This window comes from Grus americana, chromosome 1, assembly GCF_028858705.1.
Source record: "Grus americana isolate bGruAme1 chromosome 1, bGruAme1.mat, whole genome shotgun sequence".
Classification (NCBI taxonomy): Eukaryota; Metazoa; Chordata; class Aves; order Gruiformes; family Gruidae; genus Grus; species Grus americana.
This window is the reverse complement of record NC_072852.1, coordinates 217470650-217489676: the sequence shown is the minus strand read 5'-3', so window position 1 is coordinate 217489676 and position 19027 is coordinate 217470650. Positions and strand designations below refer to the sequence as shown.

Below are 19027 nucleotides of genomic sequence, written 5' to 3'. Positions count from 1 at the left end.
GGAGTCCGTAGAGTCAGTTTTGTACTTGGCGCAAGTACTAATTTCTCAGCAGTTCAAAGAGAAAGTTGTACAGGGAGGAAAAATACTTCAACCTGACAGTGCTTGCTCAGATAAGGTTTGTGCAAGCGGCTTGTTTGAGACAGAGGAAGGATGTGGCATTTATTTCACGGAGAATGGCGAGACACTTGTGGGACCAACAAGGGTGAAAGAAGTTCTTCTTTTGAGTGAATGATACAACTGCTTTTTTACTCTCACTTTTACTTGTGATGTTTGGATTATATTTTGTATAGGTGAAGATGCTGTGTCCTGAGAAACTTTACTTTGAATTAACGGTAGAGATCAGACCTGTAAATGGAGAAACCCAGATGCTTAGCCATGACTTCATTCTCTTCAGTCTTTTAATACCAGTTTTATGTGGTCTGTGCCTTGAGACTTAGGGAATCCTTATAAATGGTGGGGTTCGCCCTCTTGATTTACAACTATTCTGGAGCCTTGAGAAGATGTTGAATAAGTTTGGAGTGGGTGCAGGAGCTGCAGAAGGGGATTTTGGAAGAAACTGCACTCTTCCTCTATTGAGGGTTTGTTAAATTTTGGTGTCGGTGCTTCTTACCTCGTCTTTGTGGGGTCTGAGGGTAAAATATCTTCCATCTACAGACAGGAGGTTCTGCCGAGCTTTCTGTTGCAGTGTGGCATCTGACACTGATAGAAAACCTGTTCATCTAGCAAAAAATCATCAGTCATCTGCTATGCTGAATGTTCATGGAATGCTAAATGGGTTTCAGAGGCTTTGTCCTTAATGTCTGGATGTGCTAGTCAGGTCCAAATTGGTAAAAGTTTACCTAAAAGCATAAAAATGAACTCAGCCAAAAATTGTATTGTCTAGTGCAGTACGATGGAAAAGAAATCTACTTTTTAAGAAACTGAAAGCAATAGTTCCCTGTTCAGTGATACCATACAGGAATTTGGTTTATCTATTAGGAGTGGGGATTTGCTCCAGAAACACAGACTTTTAAACCAAGATGCAAACAAATTTCTTCTCCAGAATTGCTAATCCACCTTCAGCTACACAGAAAAGTGATGCGGTGGGAACCTTCTGAAGTCTCTTAATATCATCTGAGGCTCTGCCCTTTCCTGAGGTTTTCTAACAATTTCATAGGGACTTTGGGAAAGCTAGCTATCAAAAACGACTCTATTTAGGTTTATGAAGAACAGCTTCACAAGTATAAGGATGAGTAATTGTATATGGTCTAAACATAAGCTACTTATATTTTTGAAGACTAAATAAATTTTGAGCAGTTTCCCATGTTTCAAACCCAAAGACTGGGGGGTAATTAAGCTTAGCCCGCTTCTCGTGCTGTTGGTGTCTCGGGGAGATGGGGGATGTCTGTTTGCTTGGCACGTTGTACCTCCTCATAGGTCGTGGAGCTAAAAATTGCTGTGTCTGCAAAAAGGGGGTACCTAAACTTGAAGCTGGCCCTCGCTACCCAGTCAGGCAACCCTACAGCAGATGTAGAAGAGAAAACATGTTGCAATAATTCATTGGACTGTACACTAAGAGAGTTTTGCATCAACCTAGACATTTTTTATGAGTAATTTCACAAAAGGCCTTAAAAATAACCTGGAATATTTCTGAATGGCAACGTATCTCTGGTTTAGCAATTTAAAATATATAATTCAGAATGTGAAAATAATTTATACAGATGAATACTTAGCTTGGTCATTGTAACTGGTTTTATTCTAGTTTGTAACTTGTTCAGAGTTGGAAGGATCTGCAATTTAGTTATGGACATGGTGCCACATCGTGAAGATGACAATTATTTTTTTGGAGCGCCTAAAATCCTAAACTTCGGAAGCCAGAGACAGGAGAACTTGGAGAGAAAGCAAACAATTTGAAGCTTTGTAAACTATGGTTTTATCAGTTAAAATTTATTGAAAGAATCTATCAGCATGCTCTCAATAACAGATACACACAGATAAAGAAACTTCCAACATTTCTGTTTTGCCAAGTGAAGTAGAGCAGTGTGGGTAGATTGGCTCATATTAATCCCTAGGTTGTATATCAATCTTGGCCTGATGAAAGATCAGGAATATAATAGGTTAGAAGATATTTTGATTAATAAATCCGAATTGGCTCTAGGTCCAGTCAGCTTGGCTGCAGAGGATTTAGCCTCAGATAATTTCCTGCCTTAAAGCTGTGAGTGTTGTCTTTGAAACCTTGGGAAAAAGGGGCAAACTTGGTGCCAATTTTTTTTGAAAAGAGTGCTGAGGGAGGAAGAGTTAAGTTATATATCATTCAGGTTAGTTTCAATTCCTAGAAAAGATTGCAGCAACAAATAGAAGTGTTATGAAAAAACGCTTAACAGCAGTTGGGTGTAATTTTTTGCCGTTACAGGGTAACAACAGGTCTGTAAATAGAGAAGGTGCTTGGTGTCTTGGCTTTAGGGAGGTTATTGATTCTTTCATGTGGTGGTCTGAAATGCGTGCTAGGGAAATGTGGTCTGGATAAAACGACAAAACCGTGATGAAAAACAGTTGGAAAATCATGTAGTTATCAAATAGTTCTCTGTTAAAATGAAGGAGGTTTCTTAGGGCCTGTCCGTAAGCGGGTAGTAGTCAGTGTTATCATTGATAGCCTGGAGGATGAAGTAGGGTGTGTGATTATTAAATTTACTCATGTTGACTCAGGATGGGCAGTGGGTGAGTCTGCCAACAGCACTGAAGTTCAAAATCAGCCTGGAAAATCAGCGTCCTGTCCTTCAGGCGTTGGCTGCTATGTTTCAGGGAAGGTTTGGACCAACGGGAGAGAGACCAGACGAGAGCAGTGAAAACCAGGGGCAAAGAAAATAGGCAGGTTACGAACTAAGACTGAAAAACTCAGGTTTGAAGGAAGAGACGCGTGTTTAAAGCGTTAAGGAAGTCTTGAAACACTAAAAAGAGTGTTGCAATTTTTTGGTTTATCTGCTGTATAGCATGCTGCAAATTGCGGTAAGTGATATTAAGCACATTAGACTAAAAATCGTTAGGCATTGGGATAAGACTCCGTGATTTTTCCCTATGGTCTTCACCGATGTGGGGTCACGTAGATGGCCTTTTGCCTTTCTGTAGTATCTCACAGGTACTCCTTCTACCAGTGACTAGGCAATTCTTGGGGGCTTTATTTTATTTTTTTTTAATGTCTTTTTATGAAATGAATATAGAAAAATGGGAAATTCCAGGAGTAAGTTGTTTTGGAAAGAATTAACAGGCTTCCAGTGAAGTAACGGTTTTAACTCTTAACTTTAACTTAACAAATGATCAAAATCCATGAAGGATAAGAGATATGACATTTCCTTTGCTAAACCTGATAGCAGGAGTGGCCTAGGTGATATTTAACTGCTTGTAAATTAATTTTTCAGCTTTCCCCTTTGTTTTCCTTTGCCTTCTTGTCATGCTTCAAATATCAGCAGCTTGGAAAGAGATTGCGAATGAAAGAATGAAACTCCGTATTTTCTGGAACTGAAATCATCTAATGGTAGGAAGGAATATCCCATCTCCAGAAAGGAGAAGCAGCACAATTAGAGATACAGCTTTGTATTAGATAACCATGTTTCTGGGGAGTTTTACAGTTGATGCTGCAGATACACAAACCCCTCTTTTATTGAGCATTTAACCATATTAAAGGCAATGCTGATACACAGTCCCGGTGTAGTTTTGATCTACATCTTTTAGAAAGTATTGGGATGCGCTGTGGCGGTCCATGTGCTGCCTGTTACGTGAGTTGTTTTCATTTTTATTTGTGCTGCAGCGGCGCTTTAGTCACGGGTCTCGTTGCCTAAGGCCCTGTGTAAGCTCCAAGCAAAATAATTGTGTCTGACAGTGTTTTTATCGTCAGCTTATAATGTAAATTGGACCAAGTCATATCCTGCGTGGAATCCCTGGATCGAGCCTATGCTGAACAGAGTTCATTCTCATTAAATGATTAAAGGTTTTATTGAATCTAGCTCTAGTAAATAAAATACCACTTTAAATAATCGCTGTGAACACTTAATAACTACCTTGGAATTTAATATTGAGATTAAATCGTTCTTCTGTATTCAGGAGCTGGAGTCATCTTCTCACCACGCAGACTGCATTACATTTTCCGCTCCCACACGTTCCCTTCTCCCTGTCCAAATGTTTTGAAGAGATTGGCAACAGCATAAAATATGTTTCAAATTACTCTTGGAGCTTGTGGAGAAAAACATCTGTATGATTGATAAAGCTGTCTACGGAATTTGTGGCACTAAGTATTGAGTCAGGCTCATTGAGGTAGCTTAAAGTCACGTAAAATCTTACTAATTTAAGAAAAGAATCTGAGAGCATTGGGGAAGCACAAGCATCTGAAATGTCTTTTTTAGACATACCTTATTTTTTTTCACTTTTGTAGTAGAAGCATTCTTCAAAATGTAGAAATTTCACATAGCTCAGTACTGTGGGGTTTTTTTCTTCGCTTTTTGGAGGATTATCATTATGCGGCAGTTTTTCTTCATTCTCAGCCAGTCTTACTCTCCTACAACTAAAAATTGATTTTAAAAATATCAGATAGCAGCCAAACTGCTGTTTTTAGAATGGCAAGAAAGTCTTCATGTAACTCAGTTTTACTTTTGAAGAACCAGAAGTACTGAAATAAAATTTTCCATCTTGCATGCAACTCACAATAATAATGGTCCACTGTTACTGAACATTTTTTATTTTTTTCGCATTTAAAACCAGAATGGAGCAAAGCTGTCTTGCGCACAAGCCATGAATGGGTCCGATAATAAGAATTTATACATAATAAAACTATTACTATTATACATAATAAGCTTATTAATTTTTCTTGGAGAGCCTTAAGTTGCAGGTGTTGAATAGTACAGCTGGCTTCCAAAGTTCTGTGAAGTCAGTTGAATTGGGAATAACCTCACTCCTTCCGGAGAAGAAGTCAAGTAAAGAGAGAGATGCTAAAACCCTCTCCCTTGTGGAGTGTTTGCCTGCCAGAAGAATACTTAGTGAACAAAATAATGCCACTTAGTAAATAAAATCCTGGCAGAAAGCTGCTGCTGCAGCACATAATCCATAGGCAGTGATCTCCAGGATCAGCCAAGCAAATTGCCACGCGTGTATCTGGGGGGGGGGAAGCATTATTTTTCGTCACTTGTCAGCGATCAGTGCTTGGAAAAGTTGTTCTTCAAACTAGAAAAATAGTGTATTAACATCACGTAAGAGATGCTGGATATTAAATGTACAGGGCATCATCTTCCCAACTCAGACCTGGCTCCAGGTAGGAACTCTCTCCTTTCCTCCTGCTTCAGTTCTCCTTTGGATTTTCTCCGTTGCTGCTGTTTCAGGGTCCCACCACCGCTGCAAATGGCACGGGTTTTGGTTTGGGGTTTTTTTTGAAGCTTTTCAATCATAGATCTTTTAGAAGCAGCTGCTCTCCATATGCCCTTCTCCTCTGCCAGCCTCCGATTTAGCACGTTGCCTCAGGCCTTACCTTCTGGCTGGGCTTTTTCTACCGTCCATTTCCTTTTTCTCCACTCGGAGGGATTATTTGGACCGTTTGCTTACAGCCTACGTCGGAGTTCCTTGGTACACTGAATATTAGAGATTACTCAGACAACAGTATTTCTCTGTCCTTCTCGATTCAAGGTTCCTTTTCTTCTGAAACAATAATAGCGGAGTGTAGATTTCTATGTAGAAATGGAAGTTATAAGGGGTTGGTTGATGGATTCTGCTCTGATAAAGAGAAATGATCAAAATGATGCAAGATTTTGAAACCACCTAAGTGCAAAAGAGCACTAAATGTGTCCGGTTGATAGAGATTTTCCAAAACTCAATGTTACATCAGCTAGCGTCTACCATGCAATTGATAATAGGTTTTAGGGGCTGTCATCAGCACCTCTCAATTATTCCAGATAAAGATCTTAGGACCACTTTGAAAAGCATTGTTAATAGGTCTTTTTAAAAGCCGCATACTTTTCTATCAATGATTTTTAATTTGGGACATCTTTCCTTTTCTGTCGGTAATTACTTATTTCTGTTAGTATTAATAGCAAATATATTTTTTTTTTTTTTTCCTCCTCCAATATCTGTCACAACTGACTTTACTAGGACATACCAATAAATAGCTTTGAGGTAAGATCTGGTAACAGGGGAACATCAAACAGCTCCTGCAGCACTGGGAAATACGAATTTGAGCATACATGAATCTGCGTTGATTTTTTGATGGTCTTTCCATTCAGCAAAATTTCTTTTCTAGGTGTTGATTCCTTGGATGATTGATTGACACAATTTTCTGTCCCAGCCGTCCATCTGTCAGGCAGATTTGCAAACAGTTGAAGTACCCACGACTGTGTAACATTAACGTGTTTGTAGCGTAGCGATGCAACGTGCCTTTTGATGAGGAAGAGGAAGGGAAAACCAAGCTGTGGAGGAAGGCTATGGGTCTTCCTCAGATGAGTTAAAATTGGGTTTGTGTGACAGCCGGTCTGTTTAGGCTATTTTAGATTTGCTCTTCCTAAATCCTGCTTTATGTGTTAATAACGCACACAAGTGGAGTGACCAAACACATTTCTTTTGACAAAGGGTGAGCAGAGGTTGCAGAGCGCTTGCAGGGGATTTCAGATATTTTTGACCTTTCACATCAATAATTATTGATTAAAAATAGTATATTTTAAAATAAATCAATTGTTACTCCTGTTCGAAAATAATTAACTAAACTTTTAGTCAAATTCAATGATAGACACCTTAGAATGAAGTGGAAAAATTAAATCAAAAAACCTTGATTCACAGCCATCAGAGAGAAGACTTTTATCGTAGTTTTGTGAACTACAGTTTTACATATTTATACTAAAAATTGTTTTAGTTCTTCAGATATCAAAGGTTTTGAGGGCAGGCCCGTGCCTTTGCACGGCACGTGGAGGTGCCCAGCACAGTGGGACGCAGGGCTCATGAGGGGTGCAGATCCACCGACCTCGCGATATTGCTTCTCCTGAACAGGATTTTAAGGCGTGAACACTCCGACTGTCTGTAGCCCAACGAAACTGAGAAGAAAAAGAGGTTTTATGGATTTCACTCAACTTTGGGTGGGGATTTACGTTGTAATTTTTTGCTAGCGCCTTTACTCAGTAAAGCTCTGTCCCATTCTCTAAAGTATTTTAAAAAAAATATTAAGGAAATGTGTCATCAAACAATATTGAGAGCATTCTGCGTGGACTTCTGTTCTTGCCTCTCTCCAAAGTTATTCTTGCGTTTAAATATCATTATCTCAAGCCTGTTAAACATGATCGATGTGCACCTTTGAGGAAGAAACGAGCACGCTCCTTGGCTGTGGGTGAAGTCGAGCGATGCCAAAGGTTAAAAAATCCGTGGACTTCCCTGCTTGAGCCCAACAGTGGTATTCTTTGTTTCGGTACAGCAAACCAAGAAATGTTATTGAGAACGGAACAAGGAGGATCTCATACCAGAAGAAAGATACATTCAGCATAAAGTTTAAGAAAGCAAACTTATTGTACCGCTCTAATTAAAACCCATACGTTCACATTCATCAGTTTTCGTGAACGAATACTAAATGATCTGACATCTTCACTGCACCTGGAGCCCTCTCTTCGACGTTTCATTGATTTTGGTGGCGATCGTGGTCAGCTTGGCAATAAATGGTTAATCACGGCTACTTTTAGAGTTGATTTGCTGACGTGGGTAATAGGGTTTCTGGGTGAAAAAATGGTTTTATTTATCCCTGTCATGACTTTTTTGGATTTTTAATTTTGGCATAGCTTGTCCTCAACTGCCAGTGAGCTTTTTTTGGTGGTTAGTTTTGTGTTTGTGAAGGTTTGTTCAGCATCTTGGGGCAGATCTTGTAGGTGGAGTCTGATGCAGAAGGGATGGAAACATGAAAATAGCACCAGGTGGGGGTACCTAATAAAGCTCCAAATCTCATCACAAATTGCTCTGCCAGAGTGAAAGGAATGTTATTTTTCCTTTTATCTGGGGTTTTTAACAGCTACCTAATGCAATTTGTGCAGCTTTTAAAGCAAAATGGAAGAAACTGCAGTGGAAATGCAAGAATTTATGGTTATAGGCATAACTTTACCTGTGAAAAGAATTACTGACTGCATAGGTGAACAGGTATGTTCACGTATTTCATGTTCCACCATGAAATATCAACGTGGAATTTGAAAATGATCCTTAACTGAGCAGTAAGTGCAGTGGAAATCAGAGAAGGTAATTTGGGAAGACGCAGAAGCTCAGAATGGGAAATAACAGCTCTCAGGCATTGGCTTGACGAGGACTATTAGCGTAAAGTCAGCTGTGAGCATCGTTAACACCAAAACGTGGTACCCAGCTCAGCAGATCGGTTCAGAGCAGTTGGAGTGGGACTTTACGGTGAAATAGATATATTTAATAGGAGGGAGCGTACGTTTTCTACTAGTGATATATTAGCAACAATTAACATTTTCCTATATGAAAGTTTCAATCAGATTGTAAGCGCAATAATAAATTTTTAGCCTCAAATGGGCTGGTGAGACAAGAGTGAAATCTGGTTGTGCTTTTTGAGATACTTCTTATATTTTTCTCTAAGAGAACTTAAAGGCTGTCCTAGCAGGTGATAGCATCTTATATATCTACACACTATGAAATAGTGTATAGATGTAATATATACTATGAAAAATGTAAAGAAATGATACTTTGCTGTGCTTCTCGTTGAGTGGGTCAGCTGCGAAGATGGGTCGCCCCAGGCTTCTCCTCAGGATGCACGCTTTGGAAAGCATCTGAGGGGTTGGTTTTTCTTAGCTGCAAAGGGAATTTCAACCCAAGTCTCCAACATCTTTGCTAAATAGATTTTTATACAAAAGCTAGAGAGTGCTTCTCTGGTGCTGGTTCCTTTGAAGCAGCAGGAACGCTGCTTAGTGTTCATAAACCCGTTATCCATAATATACATCCTCTTTTCTATTTGGTGGTACTCAATTCATAAGCAATATATACTGTTCAATGAGATTACGAGCCGAAGGAGGAACTGCCGCCGCAGCATGGTTTACAAATTAAATTTTGCTGCTTTCTGAGCTTGAATATGAAAATGTTGTTATTGATTTTCTGAGACCGTGCAAAGTGAAACACAGAGACTAAAGAGTGTAATTAACATTAATAATTAAAAATGAAGTGCTTTTTCGATCTCTTAATCTATTGTAATCCTCTGAGTAAAGGCCTCATCTTATGAGCAATAGAACTTCTCCAGTTCACGATAACGGTGGAGCCTCGAATGCAAAATGTTATTTTAGGTACTTCTTATTCTTAACTTTCTTTTTTTTTTCCCCCCCCTTCTTTTAACAGAGCATTCAGAAGCTGGCTAGCCAATACTTAAAGAAGGACTGGCTTGGAATAAAAGCTGATGAACGAAGTGATTATAGGTAATTTAACAGTTGGATATCTCCAAATAGCTGTCTCTGTAATTTCAATTTGTATAATTATTTTACTGAACAATGAAACATTGCTCTTCTGTAGTTAAAGTTATTTTTTTCTTTGTTGTAGAACATTGCCAGTTAAAAATGAAGCTTTGTTTCCCCCTGGAATTCTGAGATTAGTCTTAAATATATGTTTATTACTTGGATAACTTAGGAAGATTGGGAAAACAAAATGGCAAGACAGGACAACAACTGTAACTGTGCACCCTGTTTGGGTATTAATCCTTGTATCTGAATATATATTTTAGTAAATAGCTTTAAGGTTAGAGTAACAAGAGTGTGGATTTCTTCATAGGAAAAGCCAGCGACAAATTTCTTTTAAGGGGGCTGTTCTTCATGAAGATCACATCTGATAGCAAGGAGGAGGCAAAGCAAGAAACGGTTGTTTACAAAACGTTTCATTAACATGAAAGGTGGATCATAACATGAAAACAGAAATGACTCAGTTGCTGAAAGCCTCCCACCTTTGAATAGTACCTCCTAAATATTTTGAAGAAAGTTTTAAGATACTTTATTTTAATGTGTTCTTTGTATTCTGACAAGTTTTATTTCAAACAGGAAGAAATTGGTGATAGATTTGGTTTTGGGACTTTCAGTCCCTTTTCACCACTTGTGTATCTAAGAAGAAATAAACTGAATTATCAGTCTTAAGTGTATAGAAAACGCTCCCGTAACACACGGACCCCTCCTACATGCAGTTTGCTCCCCACTCAGCAAGCCTTTCTTCTGCCTTCTGTGCCGTCAGATACACCCACAAAGCCCTGAGGTCTTCTCCAAATACCTGCCACCCCCTCCCTCCCTGTCGCTGAGTACTTGGGCTCGGCAAGCTCCGGGAATCTTCCCTTGACACCAGCTGCAGGGCAGATCTTGTCGCCTTCTTCCCCCACTCTCCCTGCTCCACCTCCTCCTTCCGACTTGGGCGCTTGGGAGCTTCTCTGGTGAATTATTGGGGCCCTGCAAAGCTCGTTGCACAGCTACGGTTGTTGTCTTTGGCCCGTTACGTGTGATGAAGGAGCTACGGGTAGCTAAGGCAAAATCGATGAGCAGTTTCTATTTGCTTGATTTGCAAGATGCCCAAACTCACAAAGTCCATGATCTTATAAAAAATTGTCAGCAGCTGATTTGGCTTTGGCTGCTGGTTTCTGTAAGGTCTGTTCCCTTGGAGCAACAGGTTCGACGGAAAATGTTTGCCAAAAAATTGAAGCACAAAACAGGAGAGAAAATTTTTACTTCTGGTAAAACTTCAGTTAAAATTGTTGTTAAAAGTGCACATATTTGCTAGGTCGGCATGAAGGATTGTGCTTTAGCTTTACTTTTAAAAGTAATCCTTTGAAGAATTATGCTACTGTTCTGTAAGGCAACCCATAATTTCAGTGTAACGCCTGGCCTCCCTTTCTTCCTGCCCACAACCTTTCTGTGTTTCATTCTTTTAGGAGCATGTACTCAGTCTGGAAATCCCTTTTAGAAGGCACGATGCAAGTGGCCCAATCCCGACTCAATATCTGTGAGAACTATAAAAACTTAATTTCTGAACCAGCCAGGACTGTAAGGTGCTTTAAGGAACAGCAGTTGAAGAAGGTATTTGGGCTTTCATTAAACTTTTATCATTTTTATTTAGAAAAAAATGATGATTAGAAACCTTTTGTACTTCTAAAATATATATTTACTTTTCAGTCTCTTCCTATGAATGTTGTTACAGAAATAAATAGCCAGCTTGTTGAAGAGGGCTCAATATTCTGAGCTGTTATCTGAAATTAAAATTGCTTTGAAATGGATCTTTTAAAATGTGACACACAGTTGGTCAAAACTGCCTCGGCAAATCTAACATCATGCTGCGGCGATTAGATTGAATTGGGTTTGCAGTGACAATTACAAGTGGGTTTTTGTTAGAGTAGGTTCTGATTTTAAGAAAAGACGTACGTTAAACCTGAAGGAATGACTAGTGCGATCTTCAAGATGTAGAATGCAGGTTATCCAGCTGCCTCCTGTGAAGGCCTCGGAAGTAGGTATTCCAAAAGCTGCTATAATTGATCTGTTAATCCATGCAAAAAAAAAAAAGGGTAGTTCAAGGAAAAAAGTAACCTTGACTTCATTTAACTGGCTGTTAGCATTTTAAAGTAATTTATGTCTTGACAGGTCTGTACCTTCAAATGAAGTGCGATGTTCCATCTGTTTCTGCAAGGCACTAAGAAACATTTTAAAAGTACAGTTATTTTGTTTATGTAAAGCTAAGAACTCTTCATATTTAAATTATTTTGTGTTTGTGTTCTGTGGATTTCATTGGAGCGAGGAGAAAGCCTCCTGTTTTAAAGAGTGAGCAGAGTTTACAAAAAGGCACTACTGCACCAAACATAAATCATTACAAGTTTTCAATGATGATCTTTTTTTAATGCTCGCTATATGGCTTGGACGAAATATAACATAAGGAGGCAAATAGAAATGCTGGTGGAACGCACTTTGCAAGCGTCTCAGATATTAGTTGGTAGTTGTAAATACTCCTTCCTTCCGGCCATTATCGTGGAGCACTTACATCACCTCGGGGTTTCAGTTGAGGTAGGCTGAATGAACCACTCGAGGTTAAAAGACAAAAAAACCCCAACACACCATTTCAGTTTTGTTTGCTAACAAGTGAGGACAATGAATCATATCCTACCTAGTCGTATACTCTAAATCAGTATTTTGTAAAATATTTGGCTACAAACTTTTAAACAGATGTTAGTGTAACATGAGCTCTCAGTTTCGGAATAAATTATTATACAGCTCTTAGAAGCATGTACAATATCTCTTTTTCTGGAGGAAAAAATATCTTTATTTATGTTGTTTTATTGTCCTGTTGAATTTTATTTTTCTGTGAAGCTTCCCAAACAATGCTGTAGTGATTTTGTAGTATCTTTACTGGGTAAATAATCTCCAGCTTTATTTTTCTGCAAATGCTGACAGTTCAGTGTTTAAGAATCAGCAGTCGAAGTGGGGACCACCTATTTAAATTTATATAAATGATGAAGATTCCTTTTTTTCCTGCACTTTCGAATTAGCAGAACAAATTATTACAATTATTAGGGCAGTACTTTTGGTTCAAAGTCCTCTAACAGCAATACACTTTTTCTGCAAGGTGGAATAACCATCCACTCGGTATTAATTTTCCTCCACAACAAGTTTATTGTTTTATGCAGTGCAGTCTCTCACCCTTTCCTTTGGATTTCCAAACAGATAAATAATATATTATGTTGACCTCCATGCAGATAAAAAGCTTATCAAAATTGAAATGCAGAATAAAATACTTGCAAGGTTACACTGGAATGCCCATCTAAAATTGAGTTTCTATTAGAAGCAGCATCTCCATCCAAGATTGCAGTAGGTATTGAGTTGCTCTTGGTGAGATGTCATCTTTATTTTCCAGATGTTTCTGTAAACCTTTACTTCCTCGACTTGGTAGCATATAGAAACTTCATTTTTATGACCCGTTTTAATACTAAACTGGAACGATTTCAGAAAACCTCATAATTTGATGAAAAATATCGCTAAATCGCAAGGTGACTCTGGAGCAGGGGTAATAAATGTGTCTCCTGTAGACTGCGTCTGACCTCTTCCGAAAACCGATCCCTATCCCTCGCTCGGCGGCTCTTGGACACAGAGGAGAGGCTGTTTTGAGAGCACCAGCCCACCCCCTGCCATTATCTTTCCCCAGAGACCTTGTAAGCTTATCCCATAAGCGATGTCTGGTTTCATATGTTGGCCTCGAAGAGAAGGCAGAGAGCTGCAGTGTCTGTTCGGCGGGTATCTTCAGGAAAGACGGCGTGGCCACCACCGCAGACGCTTGCAGGGATCTGTATCAGTAGACTGAAAGGCAAATGGAATAAAACTGCTCTGTGTGGAAGCAACGCAACAAGAAACCATCTCTGTTGGCTCTCTGAAACAGCTTTTTACATACAACTACAGTCTACCCAACCCCAAACCCCTAAATGACAATTTTTTTATTCTTTAGAGATGTGAAAGCAAAGATTATTTTATGCTTTTAAAATGATCGTGTTAACAACTGGAGTTATTTGATATTTTAATTTTTTGATGACAGCAGGAGACTTCAGGGATCAAAATACCGATTGATGTAGCAAAAACCCAGTCCTTCTGAAATGATTTTAGGTCTCTGTCAGCTGTCCAATAAATAGAGATTTTTCTACCTTTCATTTTTCTATCATACACTGAGAGGTCTTCAAAAAACCCAATCCTGCCCTCTGCTACTCCCCAAGCCACCCTCCAGGAAGCTTACCTTATGGATCCTGTTGCTTTATTGGTCTGCACACATCAAATACTGGTTTTAGTGTGAACTTCCATGAATTTTTATGTACTTCATAGCCAGAATGTTATTTGACATTTTTAGTGAGAACAGAATTATGTGGTGAGAAGACGAGCGATTTCTATTGACTGAAACATAAAGTTTCTTTTTTTACAGGCGGCTGGATATTATTTTTAACAATTGTTGAATATTGTGAAATTAATGTTACGTTGTTGGATTCCATCACCAGTGCTTGTAAGGGAGGTTACATGCGTTAATAATTAGTGTAATGAAAAACCTGGAGTGTTTGGGAGGGGTCTTCAGTAAGAGGACAGCGTGTGGCAGGAGAAGTCAGCTGTGGATAATGATGGGAAGAGAGGTGGGACCTTGGGTCTGGTCTTTGAAGGACGGAGAGGCAAATGGAAAGGCAGACTGGTTTCCGTAAGCTAGCTTGAGGCTCTAAGTATTGCCTGGAGCCTTCATTGACCACACCTAGTCGGTAATATCTATAATGAAATATAAATGCAGGGAACTATCACTCTTACATGTCTTTAAGCCAGTTTGGGTAACGGAAAATCTTTACAAATCTTTTTTAAAGGTAGTATCATTCTAGACATTGATCATTTGCATTTATTTTGTTAAGTAGATCCTTTCTGCTTAACACAGATCCTTTCCCACAAATGTTTTTTTGAAGCTGATAGGATGTTTGGAGACTTGCTGAACATTTTAGTAATTGTTGTGAGTTAACCACTGTCAGCAGCTCGGCCCCCCATAGCCGCTCGCTCGCTTCTCTCCGGTGGGATGGGGGAGAAAATCGGAACAGTAAAAGTGCAAAAACTTGTGCGTTGAGATCAAGACAGTTTAATAGGTAAAGCAAAATAAGGAATTAATTCACTACTTATTTTCCTCCTTGACTGGCTATGCACTTTAAGCCTTTAATTTTCCTTTGTGACTTGCACTGATTTCTGACATAACCCTATTTGTTGGAAAGCACTCAAAATAGTTTGAGAAAAATGAGCTCTTAAAATAATGTTTATCAAATTGTTCTTGTTGCTGTTGTGTCGCTGTGTTTTACATGGTAGCTTTTGTCTTCTGTTTCAAATTTTAGAGAAAGAAGGATTAATCATTTCTTCTATCACCTCTGGTAGATTGCCTTTGGATTTTTCCCAGTTGTATTCCAATTATTTCAACTAATTACCTCATCAAAAGCTTTCAGAACTTTTATGTTTAATTTGCAAGTTATCGTTGAATTTGAATAGTTAACCAGCAGCAGAAAGAAAGGAGGAAAGACGGTTTTATGTTCTGATCAGCTTTAAAAGAAAGGCATGAATAATTGACCAGGAGTGACTTGGAGCCCATGTCATTCCATATAAAATGTAACGAAGAGTAATAAAATGATGATGACAGTATTATTTGGATGAAAAAAACCCAACCATTAATGTTTTGTTTCCCGAATGGTTTTTTTTCAGTGCGTGGACCAGTTGACAAGGATCCAAGCTGAATTACAAGAGACAGTAAAAGATTTAGCTAAAGGCAAAAAGAAATATTTTGAGACTGAACAGATGGCTCAAGCAGTACGGGAGAAAGCTGATATTGAGGCCAAGTATGTTTTTATAATAGCATATGTAGAAATAATTGCATGCGTATAAAGCAGATTTGTACTTGTATTAGTTTTTACACTTGATATTATTTTAGAAGAAAGATAATTGCTTGCGATGAGCTTGCGCCAGGTTTTATTTCTTTTTGCTTACATACATTTTTGTAACCGTTTCGAGCATGCTTTTACCCTGATAGTCAAGTACAACTCATTTAGGCTGGTTTCTTTAGGAAGGAAGTTAAACTGACTGCTTTAATTTGACCTTTTCAGGGGACAGGGTGTGAGCTGACACTTTTTGATATTAAAGGCTGCTTACTTCCTTTTCTCTCCACAGATCTCAAATTTGGTATCGGTCCATTTGGAGGGAGAGAGGGGATGGGACGCTATTTTCCATTTTTGAAGATAAATTTTTGAGGCTTTAGGTTTTTATGCTCCTTGACGTCCTGAAGAGGTTGATTTCCTTCCTTTCAGGAAAGCAAATAACTCACGTGTTTTCAGTTTGGAGCTTGGCCTGTCTTACGGGAGTTTGCCTTACCCTTTTTTTGCAAGTTTATTTTTTTATTTGAGAAATTCCTCAGAGTTGTTCTTAGGAAATGAACAGAAATTGTGGTTTCATTAGAGAATTTTTTCTATCTATCACTTTATGAGGGGTGGATGATGAAGAGAAGAGCTTTGATAGGATTACCTATAATTCCCAAAGAAAGTAAAAAGAAAAACCAAACAAAACCCAAACCAAACAAAAAACCCAACCAAAAAACTTGAGCTTGGGAATTTAGGGCCAGATTCGTAGTGCAGTAATGTCCAGATTAAAATAGCTATTTACCCGGTTCTGTTTTCTTATTTATTTTTTAACCACTGTGTTTCAAATAGCTAATAAATTACTTCTCTAATTTCTCTTTCATGAATCCAAATGTGAAAATCAGACCAATTCTGCTTTTAAAAACCTGGGGGTGTACATGGGTACGCCTCCAGCTTGCTGGAACATAATTACTAATGATTTTGCATTAATAGCCCAGGAGATGACCAATAGCTCAAATTTACAGCTCTTGTTTGATTTACATCAAGCCAAAATATCTTGAGTTGCAGCCATCACCCATGTTGTATTTAAATTTTGTTCAAAAGTCAGGATAAGCTGTGCAAAAGATTTCAGAACACGCAGTGAAGATGCTATTGATGTAGCTCAGCATAATTTGTAATATTTTCCTTGATCCTCAAGTTTTTCTTAAAACTATACAAAAAACAATTTAAGCATAAACAATTATTTAAATTAAATTTTTGCAGAAGCGAAGTGCAGAGCCCTATTTATCCTATACTTTTGTAGAAAGACTGTAAGACAGTAATCTCTCTTAATTTTTGTTTCAGGTCCAAACTTAGTCTTTTTCAGTCAAGAATAAGCTTGCAGAAGGCGAGTGTAAAAGTGAGTATAAAAAAACCTTAACGTTTCTTATAATCATGCTTTGCAGCTAATTTCACAAGGCACGTGACCATATTTCAGGAGGCATATGACCAAAGTTGTCTGGAATCTAGAGATGACTGACATTTCAGAAGATAGATTGTCAGAGCAAGTAGTGAGATAAGAGCAGACTCTTTCAGCAGTCGGAGCGCAGAACTACACACGACCAAATTTACAAGGAAAATTTTTTCTAGTGGGAGTTATAACTGTTCTTTGAAGACCGCATGTGAAATTACCAACTGCGTGAGAGAAAAATACATTCGAAGTCCCCTTACCATTAACAAAACTGTTAAGCTATTAAAGTTTTGACTATACTAATATGTACATATGCATGTTAATTTACTATTAATACACGTTTGGTCATTTAACTTCTCATTAGTACCTATCTTTTAACTTCCATCTCTCCTTGTAGTTAAAAGCACGACGATCTGAGTGTAATTCCAAGGCTATCCATGCAAGGAATGATTATCTTCTCACTTTAGCAGCTGCTAATGCACACCAAGATCGCTATTATCAAACAGACTTAGTAAACATTATGAAGGTAAGGAAGCTAATTTATGTATGGGAGTTGGGAAGTGGGAAAATCTGGAATGCAAAATGAGAGAAGTACAAAATCTTGGGTTGTTTCGCGACAGCAATGTTGACTCTTCCGATGTGCTGCAACAGATGAGAGTGCAGTTTGATAGAGAGATGCTGCAATAGTGTGCAGGATCCGTCGTTCCAATTATCAAGCCCCAAAGCTAAGCAGTCACTTTTATTTTTTAATTCACTTTTTTTTTCTGAAAAACTTGGATAAAGGAATCGAGTTGGTAAAACTAAGACCTGCATTTTCCTATTGTAGTCAACCTTAAGTAGCTGGAGATTTTTTAGTTCTTCAGCAGCATATCCTATAATCCTTTTTTTGTTTGCAGTCATCTAATCAGAACATTTCTTTCTGGTATGATTAATGAAAATATAATCATTAAATATCTTGGTTTCAAACTATGAATTTTAGAGAATAGCAAATCGACATTGCTGTACTCGTGCGTGGCAGCTTGCCAAGTCAAGCCAAGAGTAGATACTTGAACTCATAGGAAATGACACCCTTAAAAAGTTCAAATAGGATTGCTCACAGTTTTGTGTTTGTGGGGTTTTTTAATATCATCCTAGAATTACTTAAATGTACACTATTCCTGTAACTTAGGGATAAATTGTAAAATCTGTAAAATTAGCCATTTAAAGCTAATTCAGGCTTTATGTAGATGCATTATTGACATTTTCAAAGCTTATTTAAATTTGCTACCTACAAGCTATTTCCAGGTGATGCAATCAGGCATGGGCAACTTAGAAGTTTGTAATTTGCATTTAAAATTGCTTTATTGAAGAACTATCACTGCATTATAACGAATCACTGTATTATCAGCATGCTTTTTGCATACTGGGGGAGGAAAAATATTGATCTGAAAAGCCGGTAACCAAAGTAGAAAATGAGAGCACTGAACGAGGCATCCGAGGGAGTCTCATATGTAATTCCATTATATCTTGGCTAAGTTTAACAACTCCTATGGCAATATGTGCGTTCCTCCTAGTGTAAATCGCTGCCTGTGTTATAAATTCCTTCCTGGAAGGCTAGATCAGATCTGGGTATCTCGGAGGCAATGCAGAGCTGATAGTCCTTGAGGCAACAAGCCCATCTTTCCTCTGTGTGTGTGTATGTGTGTTTGTGCTTTTCTGGTAGTAAACCGTGAATATTTGTGCTGACTAAATGTTTACTACGTGGAAATGGTTATAAAGTAAAGATTTCCATATAATACTGGAGATAAAATTATTAATTGATGCTTACATAAGATAATTCCATGCTTACATGCATGGTTGGCTGTCATCAGTTAATGCTCTTACTCGGAAGTAATGCCAGAAGCGAATTTAATATGTTCACAAGAAAACAAACAAAACAGTCATTTGAAATAATAAAAAAATGAGCAAACAGCCCAAGTAAAATTACAGCTGGCTGTGGTTATGGCTGCTCTAGTCTCAGGGCATTGTAACGTCAACCCTGCAAAGGGATTTTTGTTTCCTCTATGTATCTGGCTACATTTTGTGTGTATCGGAAACTAAGCACATAGTGAGCGAGGCAGGATCTTCGTCTCTGAGTTTCCATAAACATTTATGTCCTTTTGGATGGTGTGGGCTTTCTGTACTGTGATGTTAGAAACCTGCGGATACCCCAGGAATATTGGGGGGGGGGTGGTGGTTTGTAAGTTGCAATT

General features: G+C 38.4%; 1 protein-coding gene across 3 annotated transcripts in view; it reads left to right on the top strand.

Annotated features, from left to right (window-relative positions):
• The window catches only part of FCHSD2 (FCH and double SH3 domains 2), a 165525-nt gene that overhangs the window by 78819 nt on the left and 67679 nt on the right, over positions 1-19027 (top strand). For all 3 annotated transcript variants that reach the window (XM_054843663.1, XM_054843646.1, XM_054843653.1), the window contains 5 exons: positions 9328-9404; positions 10892-11036; positions 15201-15334; positions 16691-16745; positions 17194-17322. In XM_054843663.1, coding sequence (XP_054699638.1) covers positions 9328-9404; positions 10892-11036; positions 15201-15334; positions 16691-16745; positions 17194-17322 — 540 coding nt within the window. The remainder of the gene's footprint in view (positions 1-9327; positions 9405-10891; positions 11037-15200; positions 15335-16690; positions 16746-17193; positions 17323-19027) is intronic.